The sequence below is a fragment of the Oscarella lobularis genome, chromosome 1, assembly GCF_947507565.1.
Source record: "Oscarella lobularis chromosome 1, ooOscLobu1.1, whole genome shotgun sequence".
Taxonomy (NCBI): Eukaryota; Metazoa; Porifera; class Homoscleromorpha; order Homosclerophorida; family Oscarellidae; genus Oscarella; species Oscarella lobularis.
In genome coordinates this window covers 3,108,933-3,129,856 of record NC_089175.1, presented here as the reverse complement: position 1 = coordinate 3,129,856, position 20,924 = coordinate 3,108,933, and the positions used below count along the sequence as shown (strand labels likewise).

Below are 20,924 nucleotides of genomic sequence, written 5' to 3'. Positions count from 1 at the left end.
GCACCGTGCTAAGCAGGTCAACTGATATCCGCCGTGACAAGTGGTATGGTTTACTTTTTGAGAGTTTCGTTGCACTGCCTCTTTAAAAATGATTTCGATGACTCGACTAGCACTTTCATATAAACAGCTTGTCTACAAAATGAAAAAATGCAAGGTAAAATTGCGGTAATGATGTCGGCTACAAAAGGAACTAGAAACAATAAGCTGCACTACACGTACAAACCAGCTATTCACTTGAGCGTTGCTAGATTAAGTCATTCATTTCGGTGATAGAGATGGCTTAAGCAAACGTGACAGACTTTGTCGAAAGAGGTAAAGGCAACTAGTGATTTTTGATACATGTTTCTCCACCGGTTCAGACAGCACCGCTGATTCCTCAGCACACTCGGCCATCCTTTTAAGTTGATCTGCAGCGTCAGGCAGAAAAAAGTGCAGCACGTTGCGATGAGAGAAGCCGCGCCAGGTGACACAAATTTTGTCTAGCTCATTGACCCGGGGAGCGCAATGCCATCCTCCTTCGATCAAGAACACGGTTATGGCGAAAAAATACGCGTTACCATACTCCTGTCCCCATTTCTGGAAAATTTGAACGCCGATTTCCAGTTCCAAGTTCCAGAAATCTCTCATTTTATCATCTTTGTGTAGGTCATTATGACTCCACCCGTCAGTGAAACGGTGGAGCCTGGGGATGACATCATCTTGAGAGTCGCATGAAGCAATTTCTAGTTTACCCAATAGGGGTACAGTCTCGTCATGAAATTCTGCAGCAGAAAAAAGACCAGAGCCAGCGAAGGCTGCAGAAGGAAACCGCTGCAGTTTGTTCGCTAATTTCAATGTTAATTCCAATCGATGCTTAAAGTCTAAAATGAAATATAAAATCATACAAGCACAAAGCCGAACGATGATGTGACGTACCGCTGTCTTCAAAAACGGCTTTTTCTTTCATTTTCAGTTGAAAATTTGAAAAGAAATGACAGGTAAAGAACACTTCTATCCACGAGAGATGTGCAATAAGCTGTTGAATAATGGCATAATCGTAGCCGCCGTCTACAAAGATTTTATAAAGGAAGCTAATAGATTCTGCCCGTTGGTGAAACGCGTCTGAAAAGCGCTCTTTTGGAATGCAATCTGGTAGTTTCAAATAGTTTTCATCAAGAAAATGGGGAAAAGAGCCTAAGAACTCTCTGTCCTGAGACGCTTGATTAACAGCCGGCCTTGCACAAGTGACCCTGTCAAGGTACTCAAAGAGTTGAGATTCTGCAGACGTTTTTCCATACTTTTTGAGTGTGTTTTGTCTGACCAGTTCGACGAAAGGTTTGAACTGCTTATGGTAGTTTGCCAGCGATTCGGGACCAGTTATATTCGTTGGATCATTTCTTATAGACAACCAGCACTCCTGAAGAAATGCGAGAGGATCGTCTTTAGTGAAAAGAACAGAAAGGAGGGCCTTGACTTCCGCAAAGACGGATGGAAATTCTCTCAGAGAGTGACCAGAATGAGAATGGTGATTAACAAAAGCGAGCCATGATCCTAGCACACCGACACTATACAGGCTATCTAGATCATGAGAAAGTGGCAACGTTGGCACAGCATCAAGTTCGGTGTGCGACGTTTGACGACTAAGACTAGATGCAGCTGCAGATATTGCTCCTTCACTATTAGTATTATGGTCAGCAGTAGTAGTAGTCATTGTAGGAGCACAAGAAGATGCAGGGGGAAATACACCTGTATCACCAATCCTCAGTTCCGGAAACAAATCTGCAATATAGAAAACGTTTACCGGTATAGTAGAAGTCTGCATCACTGAGTGGCATTACCTTCAAAAAGAGAGCAGAGAATTTTCAAGCCCTTAAGGTTTGCTCCTAATGAGAGATATATTCTTTTATCATCTTTCTAAATGGTTAGTATGAGCTACACAAAATGACCAGTGTTGAGGATAAAGGCAATATACCAACTCAAAGCCGACGTGAAATAATAGAGCTCTGGCTTCCACGTAGCGCCACACGTCTGGGCCAAATGTCGTAGACTCTACAACAACAATGAATTAATTAATTAAATAATTAATTACTACCACGTGGACAATGGGAGTACGGTACCAGTGTTCACTCTGCGAACTGATTGCTTTTTCGGATCTCTTAATATAGTTGAAGCAATTCGATGAATCAACTTGCCAGCATTTTTAAACGGTTCTGCGTCGCCTATTTCGGCCTTCAGCTGCTCCTACCACCCAATTTAGTGAGCTGAACACAACGAACAGAGAGAAAAAACACTTACAACAAGCTGCCGAATAATGTCTTCTGTAAAGGTAGACAGTGAGGCGAGGCCACTATCATAAGCTATCCTGAAGTTCTACAGTCAAAACAGCATGGTTGTAGGTTCAAGGCACCCCAAACGGTAAGACCGCCGCGTAACTGCGCCTAGCATTTATGCTATTCTTTGCTTACGGCGCTTATTATAGCACCACTCTCTAAAGATATGCTATAGTATCTAACCTGTACCGGCTCTGCTTTTCTCCTTTCTCGTTCAAAAGTTGAGAAGGTTGGTGATTTATTAGAGCCTTGCTGTGTTGCAGCTTGTTGAGTAGCCTTCTGGCAGGACGAGATCAGGAAATTAATTAAACTGCAATACGTAATTGCGATGTTAGCTAACTAAAACGTGTGGCCTCATCTCTTTCAGTCTTTGAAGAATCTCTAAACATGCGGCATTTTACCACGTCCATGCAGAGATAACAACGCCCCCAATCTTACCATAACTTGTGGGTCTTTTCTTTGGATTCTCAGAGTAGCATTGACGTACAAGTGACTGGTACATATCAGGGCAACCCGGACACTCCTCTTTATTGGGAGGGATGTTTTCTTTTTTCTTGTGTGCAAAAATGACTTCAATAAGTAAGCCTGCATCAGTTTCACTCTGACGCATTCTGAAACAGTAATAAACCCCTTTACCTTCAAATATTAAGGCTCGTTCTCTTATTTCCCACAGAATAATGCCAAAGCTAAATCAAGCATTTTTTATAGAATAGACAGACCAAGAAGACAACCTGTAGATATCAACAAGAGAACGAGAATTTTCAGACGACATATCAAAAGTGTAGAAGTACTGCTCGGGAGTCATGTACTGATATGTACCCGCTGCTTGTGCCTTTCCATGCGATTCTGAATGACGCTGCGACAGTCTTGAAAGAGTTGAAACGTTCTTCATTTTAGAAAGACCAAAGTCCGCTATCTGAAGTCGTAAGTGAACTTTCTTAGAAATTAGAGGTATGAGCTTGCGCAACTTACTTTGCAGACGAGTTTGTTATTTTCGTACTGAAGCAGTATATTAGCACACTTCATGTCCATGTGGGCAATATGACTCTCGTGCAAGTGCAGGAGCCCTTCAGCTGCTTGACACGCCAAATCTATTCGATGGTCCCAAAAAGATATGTCAATGGGCCATTGGTTTTTTTGTGAATCTGAAAGTATCCAGTCCTCAAGAGATCCGCCATTGACATATTCCAAAAGCAAGACAAAGTGTCTTGGATTGGGACAAAAACCCAACATGCCTACCACATTAGGATGTGGTTTTAGACTTGCAAGAATAGTCACCTCCTTGCATATAAATTTCTCATCCCTGAAACAATCGAAGTAAAGTAACACACTTAGTCTAATGAAAAAATGTACATGCAAGACAGGTAGCCTCAATCTCTATTCCCGTACAAGAGTTGATTCGAGGCTACAGGACAGGTGTCTAAAGTGTGTCTACTAAAAATCCCGGTGGAGGCGGCAGAAAACGCAACTTTTGGTTGGAATTTTTATTACTCAGAGAAAAGTTTAAAATAAAGCAAAGAGACCACTTCCACAATAAAAAAAATGGACTACTGTACAGGCGCGTGAGCTGTTGGGCGTAGCCACCGCTCACTTCGCGTAGGTGGGCCAGGGGGGCCCTGGCTTGCGAGCCACGTCTGGACTGTGCAGTGTAGTAATGCGAGGGAGGTTACCTTGGAGAGAGGCGCGAACGTGATGGCTTTGTCACTACCTTTGCTGCAACCAACAGTGGACGATCGAGAACTTTTCCGGTTCCGTCCTTTTTCAATCGAGCTTTGAAAACCTCCGCAAACGCTCCGGCGCCTATACAGTCGGTAAGATCGTTGTATTCAAAGTCATCTTCCTGAAATAGGCTGCGGCCATAGGAAAGATTCTGCTGCATTGTTCGACGTACTGTAAACGGGGACTTCAGATATCAACGTCCACGAAGACGTCATTTTCAATTTGCCAATTTAATAGCCGTAGACTGATTAGAATTCATACATCGTCTAAAATCAATCCAAAAAATAACTCGAAAGGCATGCAAAACTACTAAATGTCAGAATACGTGTACATACGCACCTGCCTGCAATCAAATAAATAAAAAAGAGAAAATAAGAATTCCAGCATTAAAGCTGTGTTTCTCAATCTGTACGCACGTACAGCAAACTCTTTCGTGCCTTGTTCCATAGAAAGATATAACGAAGGCGGATGTTTTACAGCAACATCACTATGCTGCCAAGCTTCTCCATTTCATTTCCACTGCTGGCGTTCGCCATACTCAAGCCTGGACAGTTTTTCGATATCCTCGAGATCCTTTCTTGCTTCACAACGCCTCTTAGAATCTCGATCGTCCAACCTGTCAAGTATAGACTGTATTTTTTCCCGACACCACGTAGCATCCTGACGACGTTCAGAATCATTAATCTCCAGTTTTTCTAGCACACTAGAAATCTGGTCAGCAAGAGAAAGAGCATGCTCTAAACCAAACAGAAAATCACTGGCAAAACAGATCACTGTCGATAAATTGAAACAAACCTTTGAGAGCCCATTCCTTTTCAGCAAAGACACTGAGTATCTGACCTAGCCCAAATCGGATTTCTTTTGACTCTTCCACTACTTGCTTCAGTTCATCTTTTGCTTCATTTAGGGCTGCTCTGATGTCAGGATTTTGCTCTGGTTGCGGTAGTGGCGGCGGCTTCGGCGGCGGTGGAGGACGCACAGCTGACGCTAAAGACTGCATTTCCGATTGTTCCCTTCCATTTTCCTCTGCCCCAACCATATGTTGAAATGACAGAGGCGCATCAGCCGGTGCTGATGCTGAACGTTCAGCATCGGCCGTAGCCCGCAAGTTCTGCCCAGTTTCATCGCGAAGTGACAAAACTTTATTCAACAGGACCATTAATTTTTCAATTGCCTGGCTGCTTTCGTTTGTCCGTTGAAGTTCTTTGCGAAAATCTTTTATCTGATTCTCTAATGCCGACGTTCTTTGGGCAGTGTCTGCTTCTGCTCGATTGAGTTGATTTTGTACAAGTATTATTTTATCCAGAAGACTGCGAAGTAAATCTACAACAGTCTCTTCCGCTGTCTCAGCTAGCTCTTCTTCTTCTTTTCTTTCTCGTTTAGCAATAGTTTTTTCATGTAGTGTAGTAGCCAATAGATCTGAAGCAGAAAATGTTGTTATACACTCATATCCGCACATAAGACCATTGCCTTCAAAGATGAAACAAAGAATCCTCAGGCCCTCAAGGTTTGCTCCAAATGAAAGATAGATTCTTTTATCCTCTTTCTAAATGTTTTGCATCAGTAGAATAACGACTCGTTTTGAATCAATACCAACACAAAGCCGACATGATAAAATAGAGCTCTAGCCTTTACGTAGCGCCACACGACTGGACCAAATGACTTTGACTCTACAACAGCAGCTCATGCCACGCAACAGGTATGTATATCTTTAGAGAAGTACCGGTATTAACTCTGCGAAATTTATCCTCTTTTGGGTCTCTAAGTACACCTGAAGCAATTTGATGAATCAACTTGGCAGCAGTTGCAAACGCTTCAGTATCGTCAATATTAGCTTTCAATTGCTCCTAACCAAAATAAAAGAGCCGCACAAATAGTCCAAGCACAACACTTACAACATGCCGCCGAATGATGTCTTCCGAGAAGGTAGACAGGGAGGCCTCAGCCAAGCTACTTGTCACACTCTCAAGAACCACCCCAGATGTCTACAGTCAACAAAAAAGATAAATATGTTTAGGCTTTGTAGAGACTTCACTGTTTACTCTACTATGTATGCCTCAACTAACCTGTACTGTTGTTGCTGTTGCTGTCGTTGCTTCAGGTGCTCTTGCAGAGCCAGGGAGTCCATGAAATGCCTTTCTAAAATCTTTCCCTGCGTGCGGCTTCATCATTTCCAGTCTTTGAAGAACATCTAAAAACAATTGGCACCTTACCATGTAAGAACCAAACATCGGTGATTCGTGTAACCCTTACCAGAACTCGTAGGCCTTCTCTCTGGATCCTTATTGTAGCAATCACGTATTAGTGACTGGTACTCATCAGGACAACCCGGACACTCCTCCTCATTATAAGGGAGAAATTCGTTGTTCTTGTGCACAACAATCATTTGAAGAGGTAAACCTGCAGCGTTGGTCGCATACTTTTAAAGAGCGGCGTAAGACCCCATACCTTGAAAAATTACAGCTCGTTCTCGTATTTCCCACAGAATGAGGCCAAAGCTAAAGTCAACAATAACGCTACAGAAGCAATAGAAAGACCAAAGATGACTACCTGTAGACGTCAATAAGAGAACGATGAAATTCAGAATTCATTTTAACCTTGCAGTTTAACTGCTCAGGAGCCATGTACTGAGCTGTACCCGCTGGCAACTCAAGTGGACGTGACTCTTCTGTTGCTTCTGCTGACAAACGACGCTGTGTCCCACCAGGAGTAGTGTCCAAATGAGATGCCTGAAATTGCGTCTGTCTTGATCGAGTAGAAACGGCTTTCACTTTAGAAAGACCAAAATCCGCTATCTATGCCGTAAGAGCAGTTGTGAAAATAGAGGACCTGCTGACACATTTGCGTGACTTACCTTGCAAATTAAATTAATATCTTCACACTTCATCAGTATGTTAGAACACTTCATGTCCATGTGAGCAATAGATGGCTTATTAGCGTGTAAGTACGAGAGCCCTTTGGCAACTTGACAGGCAATGTCTATTCGATGTTTCCAAAGAGATATATCAATAGGCTTTCTGTTTGCCAGCGAATCCAATCCAGGAAACAGCCATTCTTCAAGAGACCCTCCTTCAATGTATTCCAACAGCAAGACAAAGTGCTTTGGATTGGGAGAGAAGCCCCACATGCCCACCACATTTTGATGTGGCTTTAGGTGTGTAAGAATAACGGCTTCCTTACACATCAAGTCCTTGTCTCTAGCGTAGAGAAAAGAGGCAGAGTTACGACTAACGTCTCTAAAAGGACGCAAGAATGTACGCAAAGGTGCAGTTTGTTAGTACGTACTATAGTACAAACTTGCCGCCTACTAATTAACATTTACCAAAATGAAATTCTTAATAAATAAATTCTTCTAATTCTTCTATTTTCCCTCTAAATGTTTCAAATAAGAATAACAATGACCAGTTTCGAATCAATACCAACCCAAAGCCGACGTAATATAATAGAGCTCTGGCGTCCACGTAGCGCCACACAACTGAGCCAAAAAAGTTCGATTCTACAACAGCAGTTGATGGTACACGTAACAGTTTAAAATGAGAGAATTACCGGTGATATCTCTGTCTTTGTGAACTTTATCCTCGACGTGCACAAATGAAGGAATTTGACTTAGGTGGTCGACGATCCTTTGCATTACCGTACTTTTGGCTTCAATGGCTAAATTCAATGGCTAAATATCTTGAGGCTGATAAACGATACGATGCCGTTCGGGTGGTTGTTTGCGCGTATCAGGAATAGACTTGCTGACGACAACCACGAATTCTCTCTAGAATCCGTGCGACAACGTGCCTTGAAAGGATGGTCCCCGACTGGGGCTCTTTCCAAAATTAACACACCTGTGGTGTCCTTCAGCAAAGTAGACACCGCCACAACGGCGATATGGACTCGACTCGTCACGCGGAGCTGGCTGCGATAAAAAGGTGACCCGTCGGCCGCAAAAAGTCGTGTGCAAACCCGGATATCACGTGTTAGATATTCTTCTAGAGCTGGCGAGGCTCCATTTTCCTTTCTCTTCTTCTTGGCGAGGTCGGGATGCGCTCAACCCGGTTCGCGCCTCTATTTAACTTTTTTAGCGTCTAGGAGCTAGCGCTCCATCGCCTAAATACTCCATCGCACACGAAAACTCCATCGCCTACACACACGTGCTTGACTACTTTGTCGAAAACTGGCTGAAGGCAATCTTTTTCACTCTTTCTTAAAAACTCCATCGAAAACTCGCCTAAAAAAGTAACAGTATTGATCACTTTATCAGGGAGTTTCTTTACCGATGTGCATGTCTAGATCTACGGGAAATCTTTTTCATCCTTTTTAAAAATTTGTACTCCATCGCCTAAAGCACAAAGATTCTATCGCCTAAAGAAGGTAATAATAGTATTGATCACTTTTTCAACGAGTTTCTTTACTGATATGCATAGCATCGCTGATTCCTCAGCACACTCGGTCATCCTTTTAAGTTGATCTGCAGCGTCACGCTGATTTCCAGTTTTAATTTCCAGAAATCTCTTTTCTTATCGTCTTTTGATTAATTAAAAACTCCATCGCCTAAAAACTTCATTGCATCAAAAAGTAAGAGTATTAATCACTTTTTCAACCAGTTTCTTTATCGGTGTTCATGTCTAGACCTGCAGTAAATCTACAACAGAATCTTTTTCACTCTTTTTTAAAACTTGTACTCCATCGCCTAAAACACAAAAACTCTATCACCTAGAAACTTCCTTGCTTCAAAAAGTAATAGTATTAATCACTTTTTCAAGTTTCTTTATCGGTGTTCATGTCTAGAGCTACAGATCTTTTTCACAAACTTGTACTCCATCGTCTAAAACACAAAATTTCCCTTGCCTAAAACACAAAAACTTCATCGCCTAAAAAGTAATAGTATTGATCACTTTTCAACGAGTTTCTTTACTAATGTCTTCATGTCTAGATGTACGGTAACTAGTCTTTGCAGCAAAAGTGGCGATGAAGCCATCAGGATCCCGCCTTTCTTCAAGGTGCCCGCTTAGCACGCTGTTTAAGATGAGGAAGCGCAACAAATTCATGATGCGTCGCCACTTTTGCTGCAACTTAATTAAACTGGAAGATCGAGCACTTTTCCGGTTCCGTCTTTCTTCAAGCGAGCCTTGACGACCTCAGCGAACGCTCCAGAGTTTATGAAGTCCTTTTCATTGTCGTATTCAAAGTCTTTGTCGTCAATCAGGCCGTAGCCACTATCGGAAGGTTGATGATCGACCTAACGGGGGCTTTACTAGAGGTATCAACGTCCATGAAGACGTCATTTTCAATTTGTCAATAATTTATTAGAATAGAATTCATAACATCAGCTAATGCAACCAGTGCTAATTAAAACGTCATAATTCATGTATACGTGCCTGCCTGCAAGTCAAATAAATAAAGCAGAGAAAATATGAATTCCAGCATTAGACCTGTGTTTCTGTGCTTACAGCGGACTCGCCTGTTCGCATGTCTTGCTCCATGGAAGGATCTAAAGAAGGCGGATGTTCTTCAGCACTTACAGCAGCATCACTAAGTAAGTAAATAATGCTGCCAAGCTTCTCCATTTCATTTCCGCTGCTGGCCTGGCGTTCGCCATACTCAAGCCTGAGCAGCCGTTCTTTGATGACCTCGAAATCCTTTCTTGCTTTACGAAACTTCTTAGAACCTCGATCGTCCAACCTGTCAAGTATTGCCTGTATTTTTTCACGACACCAGGCAGCCTCTTGACGACGTTGAGAATCAATATCCCCCAATTTCTTTAGCACAACATCCTTTATTATTCCCAGCTCACCAGAAAAGTGGTTAGCAAGAGAACGAGCAAGCTCTAAACCACGCAGAAAATTACTGACAAAAACAGATCTTGAAGATCTTGAAACAAACCTTTGAGAGCCCATCCCTCTTCGGTAATGGCACTGAAAATTTGACCCAGTGCAGACTGGGTTTCATTTGACTCCCCTTCCATTTTCCGCGCCAACTTTGACTCCAATTTCTCAACGGCTTCGTTTACCACTTGCTTCAGTTCATCTTTAGCTTCATTTAGGTCTGTTCTGAAGTCAGAATTTTGCGCTGGCAGCCGTAGTGGCGGCTGCTGTACTGGAGGGCGCACAGCCGACGCTAAAGACTGCATTTCCGATTGTTCAATTCCAAATGAAGGATCCCTTCCATTTTCTTCTGTCCCAACCATACGTTGAATTGATATAGGCTGATTAGCCGGTGCCGGTGCTAAATGTTCAGCACTGGCAGTAGCCCGCAAAGTTTCATCGCGAAGTGACGAAACTTTATTCAACAGAGCCGTTAATTTTTCAATCGCCGGACTGCTTTCGTTCGTCCGTTGAATTTCTTCGCGAAAAACTTTTATCTGATTCTCTAATGCCAAAATTCTTTGGCTAGTTTCGTTCGCATCTTCTTCTGCTCGATCGAGTTGCATTTGACGTAGATGCTCTATTTCATCCCGATGACAGTGAAGTAAATCTACAATGCATAACAAAGCGCCACGGCACGTGTAAATGCTGCGAAGAGAAACAAACAAACGAACCAACCTTTAGCTAACTCCTCGATTTGACGTCTAGAATTGGACGAGACGGCCTCCAATGTGTCTTCTAGTGAATCAGCAAATTCTGCATTCATGCCGTCGTCCCGGCGACGGATCTCGCTAAGCAGATCTAGACCAAAAACGCAGTCAGATGTGAGTAGATGAAACAAAGTATTGAAAGGCACCTTCAAACCGCTGTTCCACTCGACGTTCTTGGCGAGATTTATAATAAACATAAAATAATACTGCAACAATCGTTGCTACAGCAAGCACTGCAATAGCAACTAGTCCTGCAAGAGAAAGAAAAACTTAAGTGGTGGAAAATGAAAAAAAAAACAGTTATATTTTCTCACCTGCTAAGAGAGCTCTGGAATTACCCGTCGCGTCCTTTTGGCCGGCGTCAGGAGTTGGAGAAGGTGGCAATACTACATTCATTCATTTATATATTTATTCATATAAGCGAGAGGTACCAGGTGCACCTTGCTTCAGACACTGATACGCGATGTCGAACAAATTTCGATCCTCACAAGACGTCGTTTCAGGCCCATCGTCGTCCAGTGAACAAGTCACCCAGTCATTCAATTCGACTGACGATGCAGCGTTGTCGGAGAGCCCAGTTACAAAATAGCCAACGTCAGTAACAGCGTTTGTATACGACGGCAATTTTGACGCCAAATCGCAGATTTTCTCTCGATCGCGGCCCAAAAGCACGTCCAACCCACTTGAAGTCAGACACATTGGCCGCGACTTTCCGTCTATTTCCACAAAGACTTTGCTGCCCTTGCGAAAGAGACTACTCGAGGCTAGAAAAAGAACGAAATTCATTAACTACCAGGTAGTCAAAGGAGCGGAGGAGAGGTCAGAATTGTACAATACTTTAACTACATTAATACTAATAGACACCTACGCGTATTCAATATAGTCTTACTCAGTTGTAGTTTTGAAGTCCGGCACTGACGTTGAGTTGGGCTGCTCAGGAGGACTTCTCCCTTTGCCCAGACGGTAACGTTGTAGACCGAGCACATCTTTAGTCTGGGCGACGTGGCTCGTTGCGTTCCGAGAGGCACCGTGATTTGAAATTGACTGCCACCAGCTGCTTCCTCGCACGAGACCAGAAAACTGCGAGGCACGTCTTGATTACTGAGCGTATTTCGTCGGACATCCCATGAAATGAACAAGGAGTTGCTCGTCGGTGAGCCGCAATCGATGTTTAGAGGAGCATCAGGCGGACCTGCAGACGTCACGTAAAAGCAAATAGACTAATAAACAAATAAAGAGAACGTACCAATTACATTCAGCATGAAACACCTCTTCTCTGAGTCCATGTCATGAGACGAGGGATCAATGGTGACGCAGTAGCGACCGGCATCGGCCGTTGACACTGACGAGATATTGTACGACAGCCACTCTACGCCTTCGACAGCGCGTAGGACACGAAATCCGTTTTGATCATCAAGACGCCACGTGACCGTCAATAAGTGGGAGTAGGCTTCCACTTGAATTCGAAAGCTGACGTTGCTACCGGCGTACACTTGCTGGTCCTGGGGACTTGTAAGTACTGTAACTTCTCTTTCTAAAAAAACTCTCTATCATCAGAGGCATTACGCCCGGTGTGCACTCACCTATCACTCTTACAAAAGCCTTTTTTGCGTTACAGTAGTGATCGTTAACCAAACAGGAGTAGGAACCGGTGTTTGAAATTGTCGTAGGATCGATTGTTACATTGATTGCTTTGACTCCTCTGTAGCCAGTCATAGAAGAGTTGTTATGGTACCAAGCAATGTTATTGATAGAGAGACGCGTCGAAATGCATTCGAGGATTAGCGTCCTCCCCGAATACACGTATCGGTTTGGAGGATGTGTTTTTATTGTGATGTCATCTCGCAAACTGTTGCAGCCTACAAGACGACGTTATTGACAGATAGAAAACAGATTCAAATTTAATACTCTGCTGATATGTTCGAGGAATGAAGAGTCCTACAAGTAGTATCGAAACAAGGAAAGCAGTTGACGTCATCATCGTTCGAAAACGCGGTTGAACCTATACGGAGGCCCGCTTTTCTTTACTTAACATCTCTTGCTTCAAAACGTTCGTACCATTCAAGTATGGACGGGATGGAACTATGACAGGAATTTTCACAGCTGAGAGTGAGACGGATCGGACGGAAGCTGAAGGTGAAACGTCGCCTGCTGTTCTCACCGACCCGATCAATATTCCGCACAGTCGTGAGCGGGTTGATCCGTTGAATAATCGCTCGCGTTCGTGTACAGGGATACGCTGCCCGAACAGATTGCCCGAACAAATCAATTACGTGCGTAAGAAGCGCGCGCACGCTCATCAGGGAAGTCCATCATGGATTCTTAGTTGCGGACGGTCCACGAAGGGCATAATGTGCAGCCTTTTGCTTTCTATACAAAGTCGCGCGGCAATAAAAGCTGTCCGGCCGATCGAATGACGGCCATGACGTACTAAGCAAGCGGACGGGAGAGCAATTCCGGGTCGTGCGACGGGAACTCGGTAAAAACACGCAGTAGACTATCTGTCTGTCTGTCTGCTAGACAAACGTTGACTTGTTGGACCAACTGCAAGTTAATATTCTCCTTAGAAAAAGAGTCAGAGAGTCATCAGTGCTATAATTAATTCTGGCCTACGTTTCATAGACTTCTCGATAGTTTTGCTTGGCCAATTCTTCTTCTTTCATCGACACATTTTGCATTTTCTGCTGATGAATCGGCTTGGGTCGTTGAAATTCTTTTTCATTGGCGTGTCTCCTTTCGCAACGCATTGTGGCTAGCACAACAATGCCCGTCACTACGATAAGCCCCGAAAGGGCTAACCCAATTTCGAGAAATTCAGGAGACGACGTCACATCGGTTGTTCCATTTCGAGTCAGAAGTGAGGAAGTCTTATCTATACATGCAAAAACTACTGTCTTATTTCATATGTATAGAACTGCACATCCGTACCGTAAAAAAATACGAAATCTTCGAAGTCAGAACGAGGGCTGACTCCGTAACCATTCGACGCTTTTACAGAAAAATCATAGGTATAGATGCCGGAGGTACGCAGGGAAGGGCGAACGTCGATCTTAGTAGAAGTTCTGTCCACCGTCGCAGACGCCCACAAATTTCGTCTAGCTGCTTGTCTCCAATAGACTTTATAGTCGATAATGGGACTGTTGCCGTCGAACAAAGGATCTGTCCAATTGACGGTAATGATGCCGTGTACAGCTTTGGCTGTTGTGATCACTGGAGGATCAGGCGGACCTAAAACCGATACAGCCATCATACCAGAAGCCAAACTCACTCGAGTATATAGATAGGGACCTTTAACGTCCACTCGGACGGTTTGAATGACGATTGGCCGGTTATCGGCCTCGATGGTGCATACGTACTGACCCGCGTGATCGTAGGTGACGTTAACGACAAATAGCTCCCCCGTTTCATCCTGAAACAGACTGGGATTGCTCACGGGCTGCCCGTCTTTTGTCCAGGAAACGATAGGTCGCACGAGCCCTCGAGCTCGACAAGCGATACTATCGTTTCGACCATAGGCTATTGTCTTGGAGGCGAATATCTCAATTGGCTTCGAGCCAGGTGGAGGAGGCGTCGGCGGACCTACAGCGATAACGAAAATCACAAATGTTGTCTTTAGGGATCAAATAAACACTCTTTTAGATAGACTTACTTCCCACGACGACTTTAGCTTTGTTCGACTCGACGTGACCGTGACGGTTCGTTCCAGCACAGTAATAGTAGTCTTCGTCTGTCTTCTTTACGTTCTCGATGACCAGCGTGCTCGACACGCGATCGTTCCGTATGACATACCTAATGTTCTTTGTATCCACCGTCGCCTTCGTGCGACCTCGAAACCAGGTCTTTCCCGGCGTCGGAATACCGGAAATGTTGCATGTAAGTTGCGCTCGAAAACCGACCTGCACGGTGACGTTCGCAGGATGAAGCTCAACCTGGGGCTCGGCTGCAGAAACAAAAGGGTCTGGTTCGTTTTTCATCAACAGATTCTCTTTGTATTACTTTCTACGATCAGCGTAAGAGATTTCTCAGTTCTTCCACCGATAGTGGACTTCGCTACGCACGTGTACGAACCGGCATCGGATAGAGTGACGTTTCTAATAATGAGCGTCTCTCCTATGTGATCAGCGATTTCGTATCTTGGGTGGTCGTCGATCCGCTCGTTGTTCCGGAACCAAAAAACGCTGTCGTAGTTTTTTCCACGACAGGTCAAACGGGCGGCAAGAGATTCTCGATCGAAGACATCTGGGTGAAATGCAATTTCAGGAGGGTCTGCATATGTGTACAGGAAAAATAAAAAATAGAAATCAAGGAAGATCCATGGGATGAACAAACCGAATACTGTAAGGTGCGCCTTTGTCTGGGATCCCTTCACTTCTCCCGTACTCAACGTCGCTTGACAGCGGTATCCTCCCGAGTCCCCAGCACTCAAGTGATATATGAAAAGCGACGACGTGCCAACGCCCACAATTCGATCTGACGCCAAAATGGCCTCTCCATTCTTTAGCCATCTGTAAGCGACAACGCTTGCACCGTCACTCACGACGCATGTAAACTTGATTGCAGCGTCGCCGGCCTGAGCGTAGTGAGCAAGCGAGCCCGCCACATATGCGTCCACTATCGAGTATAAACAATGAGTCTGTGGGAGTCCCCCAACTTTCCCCGCTTGCCTGAGATGCCATGAACGCTCAGAACGATGCTAGCAAGTGCCAGTAACAGCAGAGAATAGAGATGTGCACAGAGCATTTTGCACATCACGCTCCTGAAGAAAGAAGTCTCGTCATGCAAAGTGCTTTCCGGACTGGAGAGAAGAGACCAGCAATTTTCCAGTTTGGGTTTGTCTTCTTCATTTTGTTTCAGTCTCAGCTTCTGGTACCGTCAGCGTGCAAAAAGTGAAAGAAGAGTCGCCGTTGGGCACTTGTTGTGACAACGGAAGGTTTCTCTCATTGGTCAATGTCACGGAGTCACGAGACGGCCTCGTTTCTTACTGGATAGCTAAGACGATCTCACGGAGTCACGAGACGGCCTCGTTTCTTATTGGATAGCTAAGACAATAGAGACAAAATTATCGATTCCCTGGGTCGCTTTGCATAAGCCTGGCGTATCTCTTTATTTTACTAAAGAAAGCAAATCACTAAGCAGACTAACGGTGAAGCTGAGCCTCGGGCACCACATAAGCCCAAATTTAAACAAAATTGTTCTGACGCTCAGCCCAGATGATCCATTGTCATTATCAGCACCTTCTAATCAGCAAAGAATATGCGCCCACGTTGATGCAAATTGAGGCCAGCCTACCTGTGTCAAACGTGACCGGATTACTAGGTGGTGAGCGATCCGGACCCGAATTGCGAGCATAGACCCGAACCGTGTACCGACGACCAGGGCTAATGTTTACTCGCATGAAATTGGCACTTGAGCTAGTTCGGGTTACGACGTTGTCCTTGGATTTGAGCAAGACCACATGACAGATCCTTCACTTGGAGATAAACGCGAACTACTGAAGGAACAGACTTGAAGGCTTCAGTCCCAACAACGTGATTCGCTGCTTTCCAGCAGGCACCGTGATGATAAAACCCACTCGCACCTGCAGCTTCCTGACACGAGACCAGAAAGCTATTTGGTTGGGAAATCCCATGAAATGGATAACGAGTCACTACTTGGTGAGCCGCAAAATCTAAGTTAAACGGCCTATTGGAACGCTCTACAAACATTATGAGCAAATAAACTAAAATCCAATAAAAGGAACGTACCCATAACGCGGAGCGTGAAGCACCTCGTCTCGGAATCAATGCCACGAGAAGAAGAATCAATCACAACACAGTAGCGACCGGTATCGGCAGCTGAGACTGATGAAATGTTGCATGACAGCCACGCTGACCCTTTCACAGTGTATACTTCATAGCATATATTCCGGTTATTATGTCTCCACGTGACTGTCAATAAATCATAGTCAATTCCCACTTGGATTCTGAAGACGGCGTGGCTTCCGGCGTGCACTTCCGTGTCATTCGGACTCACAAGTACTGATATCTTTTTTTCTATGTGAAACGCTTCTGTTAGAGACGTCATTACTCAGGCACCTGACTTCACTCACCTATAACTTTTATAAATTTCTTTTCCGCATTACCATAATTACGCACACGTAAATCCACTGCTTGAGATTTTCATGGAATCAATTGTGACATCGACTGTATCGTCTCCTTAGATGCCATGACTGACAGGTTGAACCTATTTGGAGGCCCCGCTTCGGTGTACAGTACGACATGTCTGTGCTCTTTGAAACGTTCCTAACACTTTTATCGATGAGTGTGAAAGTTAATTCAGAAGAGAAGAGACGAGATAGGGCAGACCGAAACTGAATGCGAAACGTACGTCGCCCGCTGTTTTCACCTAGTCAGTCGGCCCAAGGAAGCTATCAATGTCGCCACAACAACCGTGAGCGCGGCAGACGTCTAAGTTGCTCTAACCACGGACCCTTTAGAAATAACTAACAGTAGCGAAGCTCCCGAACCATTTAATTAGAGATGACGCGGCGGATGACGCGCGTTACACGCGCATTCTACACGAGGTCGTGAACCGTAATCGGCCGAGCCTCGGAGGCATCGGCCGAACGCTTTATTGCTTTATATACAAAGTTGCGCGACAATGGAAGCTGTCCTGGTAATAACATACAGTCTATGACAGCGTGACTTGCCTAGGTAAACAGACCCGAGACGAATTCCGAGCTTTCATGCAACAGCGACCCAAGCGAACTGGACAAAACGTGCAGCAGGCTATCTGTCTGCTAGACAGGCGTGCCAATGCCACTAAACAGCGGCTCGTGGGAATAACTCTGCGTTCTCCTCCTAAGAAAAGAATCAGAGCATTTCAGCGCTTTATACTGAGCCAGGCCCACTTTTCATATGGATTAATTTCGATAAAAGTTGGTCGACTTGTTTGTCTGGCCGATTTTTCTTCTTTCGCCGACGCATTCCGAGTCTCTCGGATTTTCTGCCCTGTGCTATCCTGTTTATGTATAGTGTGAGTTGTTAGTAGAACGATTGTGTCCAGTGCTGCTCACCTTGGGTCGTTGAACTTCTTTTTGTCTAGAAACGTTCTTTCTGCAACGGCTTCTCAGTAGTACGCCAATTCCAGTAACCACCAGAAGCCCCAAAACGGCAAACAAAATTTCGATTTCAGAGGAGGAGATTATTTCGACTGTTTTATTCTGATTCAGAATTGAGGAATTCTTAACTACACATGAAAACTGCCGTCTTAGTTTATTAGACCTGCGTATTCATACCGTAAAAGAACACAAACTCTTCGACGTCAGAACGACGACTGACCCCGTAATCATTTGACGCTTTTACAGCTAAGTCATAGGTATAGACACCGGTAGCAAGTAAAGAAGATCGAACATCAATCACAGTAGAACTTCTGTTTACAGTAGAACTTCTGTTCACCGTCACAGACGACCACAGATCTCTACCAGTTGCCTGTCTCCAATAGGCTTCATAGCCGGTAATGGGACTGTTGCCGTCAAACGAAGGATCTGTCCAATTGACGGTGATGACTCCATCGAAAACCTTTGCTGTTGTGATCACTGGAGGACCAGGGGGACCTAAACACAACCACCATTGCTATAGGCACCCAACTCGTTAGTTATATAGCAACCTTTCACGTCGACGTGAACGGTTTGAATCACAGCTGGCCGGTTATTGACCTCGATGGTGCACACGTACTGACCAGCGTGATCGTAGGTAACGTTAACAACAAATAGGTCTCCCGTTTCGTCTTGCGACAGACTCGGATCGCTCAAGGGCTGCTTGTCCTTCGTCCAGGAAACGATAGGTCGAACGAGTCCTTGAGCTCGACAAGTGATACTATCGTTTCGGCCATAAGCTATTGTCTTGAAGGCGACTATCTGGATTGGCGGCAAGCCAGACGGAGGAGGTGTCGGCGGACCTGCAGCAGACGACGATTAGAAAATTGAAAACATTGTCTTAGTTGATCAAATAAACTCCAATTAGTAGACTTACTTCCCACAACGACCTTCCCTTTGTTCGATTGGACATGACCGTGATCGTTCATCCCAGCACAGTAATAGTAGTCTTCGTCTGTCTTCTTTATGTTCTCGATGATCAGCGTACTCGACGTGCGATCGTTTCGTATTACATATCTAATGTTCTTTGTATTGACCGTCTTCTGCGTACGGCCTCGAAACCAGGTCTTGCCCGGCGTCGGAATACCAGAAATGTTGCACGTTAGTGTCGCTCGAAAGCCGACCTGCACGGTGACGTTTGCAGGATGAAGAACGACCTTGGGTTCCGCTGCAAAAACAAAACGCTTCCGTTCGTTTTTCACTAGTAAACACTGATATGTATTACTTTCAACGGTGAGTGTGAGAGATTTCTCAGTTCTTCCACCGCTTGTGGATTTTGCTTGGGACGTGTACGAGCCAGCGTCTGACAGAGTGACGTTTCTAATAATCAGAGTCTCTCCTATGTGATCGGTGATCTCGTATCTTGGGTCGTCATCGAGCAAAAGCTTCTCGTCGTTTCTGAACCAAAAAACCCTGTCATAGTTTTTTCCACGGCAGGTCAAGCGAGCGGAGAGAGATTCTTGATAGGAAACATCTGGATAAAAATTAATTTCAGGTAAGCCTGCAGGGAAAACGAAGGTAAAAATATTGAAGGAAGTCGTGCATGGATAAACAAACCGAATACTGTGAGGCGCGCCTTTGTCTGGGATCCCCTCACTTCTCCTGTGCTCAATGTCACTTGACAGCCATATCCTCCAGAATCTTCGATAGTCAAGTGAAAGATACGAAGCGACGATCTGCCTATGCCTGTAATTCGATTTGCAGTCGAAACGCCAACCCCGTCCTTCAACCATCTGTAACCGACGGCTTTTGCTGCACCGCTTACAATGCACGTAAACTCGACTGCGTCGCCGATCTGAGCATAGTGAGCTGACGAGCCAGCAACTTCGACGCTGACTGCAATGAGATCAAGTAAACAACCATAAGTCCCCAGAGTCCCCAAACTTCGTCGGCTTGCCTGTGATGCTATAAACGTTTCGGAGAGCGTTAGCAAGCAGTAGCAGCAGAAGAACACAATAGAGATGTGCAAACGGCATTTCAAAGATGAAAGCCTGCAAAAAACAAAAGGAGTGCTTCCGGGACCGAAGAAAAAGAACCGCTATTTTTGACCTCGATGAGGCTTCGTGGGCCTACGGTTGCATATCTGGTTTTGACTCTGGTGCCGTTATGTGTGCAGAAAATTGAGAAGCGACGCTGAGTGAAGACTATTTAATCTAAGATGTCCGTGATCTAATTAGGCAACGGAGTCCCTGTTGGTCAATTCCATGACAGCCTCATAGTATCAGACAATCATGCAAAATCTACTGTAGTACGAGCGCGCAGACCGTACTTGTTATCTAGATATTTACAGAGGAAACGTGGCGAGCCTTTATCCTGACTCTAAGTACCTATACCTGCCTAAGGCTATAGTCTATGTGCATGGATTGGCAAGATAATCGAGTTTAGAGTCGAGGCGTCGAAGAGGGTCCCATTTCCCGCTCACTTTCGTTCAGCAACAGCTTCGATGAGCGCGAAGGAATGATTCAGCTCGGACGGAAGTTCCGTTGTTGAACAGAAAGCAATTTCCAACAGCATTGACAGTGACTGGTTACGGATAGGGGGATGAGAAAATAGACCACTTGCACGGTGACGTAACCGTCGACGTCACAATCGAACGGAAGACCACCCTCCCGTACACGCTACAGGAAATGGCCGATTACTCGCGAACTATGCTAGCTACGCTTATAGTTCCTTGGTTGAAATAAGAACCATTGGTATGCACTTCATCGCTATCTTAGACGAGCCCGCCCTACGCTTTGTTTCCGAGATATTCCAATAAATGGCTCTGGACGCGCGCTCCATTTTCTCCCTTTCTGCTATTCAGATCAAATTGGCATTTTACCTACCAGTGGAGGGGTTGTTGTCAAACGCTTAGTTGGCAGGATTTACCCCGCAAAGCAGCTGCTTTAGCGCTATCGTCTTTTTTTCAACGCAGTGAAACTCGCGCCTATGCGAAGGCACAAATGGGTTTTTGTGCGCTGTATCCTTGGTAGTATTGAAAAAGAGTTACCCACCTATGTGCATGTGCAGAAAGCAAAAATAATATCTGTACAGTTTTCCGATTTTTACTATTTTTACGTACGACACTCCGGCACCTTCTAAGTCTCTGAGAAATAGTGAAAAGGTGTACACAGAGCGATTGCGCTTTCTTCACACGCATTCATAGGTCATTCGTTTTCAACAGTGCCAATGATGCAGCGCAAAAACCCAATTTGAGGCT

The 20,924-nt window shown here is 44.7% G+C and overlaps 5 protein-coding genes and 2 long non-coding RNA genes across 11 annotated transcripts; 1 reads left to right on the top strand and 6 right to left on the bottom strand.

Annotated features, from left to right (window-relative positions):
- Positions 1-101: 101 nt before the first annotated feature.
- On the bottom strand, positions 102-4,191 carry LOC136196168 (uncharacterized). Its single transcript, XM_065985676.1, has 13 exons — positions 3,980-4,191; positions 3,282-3,612; positions 3,041-3,225; positions 2,946-2,995; positions 2,748-2,894; positions 2,650-2,690; positions 2,499-2,588; positions 2,275-2,349; positions 2,097-2,220; positions 1,952-2,028; positions 1,818-1,893; positions 916-1,758; positions 102-860 (listed from the first exon to the last, which is right to left on the bottom strand). The coding sequence occupies exons 1-13, from the start codon at positions 4,186-4,188 to the stop codon at positions 259-261; spliced, it is 2,850 nt and encodes a 949-aa protein (XP_065841748.1). The 5' UTR covers positions 4,189-4,191; the 3' UTR covers positions 102-258.
- Positions 4,192-4,271: 80 nt separating this feature from the next.
- On the bottom strand, positions 4,272-7,975 carry LOC136196194 (uncharacterized). The gene is made up of 15 exons (XM_065985713.1): positions 7,862-7,975; positions 7,575-7,814; positions 7,452-7,524; positions 7,351-7,400; positions 6,883-7,225; positions 6,579-6,823; positions 6,477-6,526; positions 6,282-6,428; positions 6,095-6,219; positions 5,924-6,013; positions 5,752-5,875; positions 5,622-5,698; positions 5,499-5,574; positions 4,824-5,447; positions 4,272-4,765 (listed from the first exon to the last, which is right to left on the bottom strand). The coding sequence occupies exons 5-15, from the start codon at positions 7,210-7,212 to the stop codon at positions 4,539-4,541; spliced, it is 2,115 nt and encodes a 704-aa protein (XP_065841785.1). The 5' UTR covers positions 7,213-7,225; positions 7,351-7,400; positions 7,452-7,524; positions 7,575-7,814; positions 7,862-7,975; the 3' UTR covers positions 4,272-4,538.
- Positions 7,976-8,004: 29 nt separating this feature from the next.
- Positions 8,005-9,434, top strand: LOC136196305 (uncharacterized). 2 transcript variants are annotated; one of them, XR_010672130.1, is made up of 7 exons: positions 8,005-8,051; positions 8,099-8,252; positions 8,307-8,387; positions 8,441-8,591; positions 8,646-8,753; positions 8,805-8,894; positions 8,950-9,434. It is a non-coding gene; the product is annotated as an uncharacterized lncRNA (long non-coding RNA). The 2 variants fall into 2 exon arrangements; XR_010672129.1 differs by lacking the exon at positions 8,005-8,051 and having other exon boundaries at positions 8,076-8,252.
- LOC136196185 (uncharacterized) lies at positions 9,302-12,807 on the bottom strand. The gene is made up of 11 exons (XM_065985701.1): positions 12,649-12,807; positions 12,499-12,592; positions 12,174-12,449; positions 11,837-12,124; positions 11,480-11,782; positions 11,031-11,354; positions 10,905-10,976; positions 10,737-10,841; positions 10,559-10,681; positions 9,900-10,490; positions 9,302-9,843 (listed from the first exon to the last, which is right to left on the bottom strand). Exons 1-11 carry the CDS (start codon positions 12,649-12,651, stop codon positions 9,443-9,445), a joined length of 2,580 nt encoding a protein of 859 aa, XP_065841773.1. The 5' UTR covers positions 12,652-12,807; the 3' UTR covers positions 9,302-9,442.
- Positions 12,808-12,928: 121 nt separating this feature from the next.
- Positions 12,929-15,527, bottom strand: LOC136196233 (roundabout homolog 1-like). The gene is made up of 9 exons (XM_065985762.1): positions 15,401-15,527; positions 15,255-15,346; positions 14,920-15,201; positions 14,587-14,856; positions 14,240-14,530; positions 13,879-14,169; positions 13,519-13,818; positions 13,204-13,462; positions 12,929-13,152 (listed from the first exon to the last, which is right to left on the bottom strand). The coding sequence occupies exons 2-9, from the start codon at positions 15,337-15,339 to the stop codon at positions 13,107-13,109; spliced, it is 1,824 nt and encodes a 607-aa protein (XP_065841834.1). The 5' UTR covers positions 15,340-15,346; positions 15,401-15,527; the 3' UTR covers positions 12,929-13,106.
- Positions 15,528-15,664: 137 nt separating this feature from the next.
- LOC136196294 (uncharacterized) lies at positions 15,665-17,100 on the bottom strand. 2 transcript variants are annotated; one of them, XR_010672128.1, is made up of 4 exons: positions 16,679-17,100; positions 16,335-16,622; positions 15,880-16,285; positions 15,665-15,827 (listed from the first exon to the last, which is right to left on the bottom strand). It is a non-coding gene; the product is annotated as an uncharacterized lncRNA (long non-coding RNA). The 2 variants fall into 2 exon arrangements; XR_010672127.1 differs by having other exon boundaries at positions 15,665-16,285.
- Positions 17,101-17,153: 53 nt separating this feature from the next.
- Positions 17,154-20,207, bottom strand: LOC136196203 (protein sax-3-like). 3 transcript variants are annotated; one of them, XM_065985741.1, is made up of 11 exons: positions 20,148-20,207; positions 19,775-19,858; positions 19,623-19,716; positions 19,283-19,561; positions 18,951-19,226; positions 18,603-18,893; positions 18,238-18,528; positions 17,867-18,184; positions 17,645-17,817; positions 17,480-17,589; positions 17,154-17,429 (listed from the first exon to the last, which is right to left on the bottom strand). In XM_065985741.1, the coding sequence occupies exons 3-11, from the start codon at positions 19,699-19,701 to the stop codon at positions 17,369-17,371; spliced, it is 1,878 nt and encodes a 625-aa protein (XP_065841813.1). In that variant the 5' UTR covers positions 19,702-19,716; positions 19,775-19,858; positions 20,148-20,207; the 3' UTR covers positions 17,154-17,368. The 3 variants fall into 3 exon arrangements, with proteins under 3 accessions (XP_065841813.1, XP_065841795.1, XP_065841804.1); XM_065985723.1 differs by having other exon boundaries at positions 19,775-19,878; positions 20,148-20,180; XM_065985732.1 differs by lacking the exon at positions 20,148-20,207 and having other exon boundaries at positions 19,775-19,882.
- Between the last annotated feature and the right edge of the window lie 717 nt (positions 20,208-20,924).

Excerpts from the sequence above, each read along its gene's own strand:
- LOC136196185 (XM_065985701.1), bottom strand. Across the intron at positions 12,450-12,498 it reads TCCTCGAACATATCAGCAGA|GCTGCAACAGTTTGCGAGAT; the intron begins GTATTAAATTTG and ends GTCGTCTTGTAG. Across the intron at positions 10,977-11,030 it reads GTATCAGTGTCTGAAGCAAG|TATTGCCACCTTCTCCAACT; the intron begins GTGCACCTGGTA and ends GAATGAATGTAG.
- LOC136196233 (XM_065985762.1), bottom strand. The coding sequence starts at position 15,339 with ATGTGCAAAATGCTCTGTGCACATCTCTATTCTCTGCTGTTACTGGCA. Across the intron at positions 14,170-14,239 it reads AGCTAAAGTCGTCGTGGGAA|GTCCGCCGACGCCTCCTCCA; the intron begins GTAAGTCTATCT and ends TTATCGCTGTAG. Across the intron at positions 13,463-13,518 it reads AGATTTCGTATTTTTTTACG|ATAAGACTTCCTCACTTCTG; the intron begins GTACGGATGTGC and ends TTGCATGTATAG.
- LOC136196168 (XM_065985676.1), bottom strand. The coding sequence starts at position 4,188 with ATGCAGCAGAATCTTTCCTATGGCCGCAGCCTATTTCAGGAAGATGAC. Across the intron at positions 1,759-1,817 it reads TCTCTGCTCTCTTTTTGAAG|ATTTGTTTCCGGAACTGAGG; the intron begins GTAATGCCACTC and ends TCTATATTGCAG. Across the intron at positions 861-915 it reads AGCCGTTTTTGAAGACAGCG|ACTTTAAGCATCGATTGGAA; the intron begins GTACGTCACATC and ends ATTTCATTTTAG.
- LOC136196194 (XM_065985713.1), bottom strand. The coding sequence starts at position 7,212 with ATGTGTAAGGAAGCCGTTATTCTTACACACCTAAAGCCACATCAAAAT. Across the intron at positions 5,575-5,621 it reads ATCATGTCGGCTTTGTGTTG|AAAGAGGATAAAAGAATCTA; the intron begins GTATTGATTCAA and ends CAAAACATTTAG. Across the intron at positions 5,448-5,498 it reads TCTTTGTTTCATCTTTGAAG|ATCTATTGGCTACTACACTA; the intron begins GCAATGGTCTTA and ends TTTCTGCTTCAG.
- LOC136196203 (XM_065985741.1), bottom strand. The coding sequence starts at position 19,701 with ATGCCGTTTGCACATCTCTATTGTGTTCTTCTGCTGCTACTGCTTGCT. Across the intron at positions 18,894-18,950 it reads TCTCACACTCACCGTTGAAA|CGGAACCCAAGGTCGTTCTT; the intron begins GTAATACATATC and ends TTGTTTTTGCAG. Across the intron at positions 18,529-18,602 it reads AGGGAAGGTCGTTGTGGGAA|GTCCGCCGACACCTCCTCCG; the intron begins GTAAGTCTACTA and ends CGTCTGCTGCAG.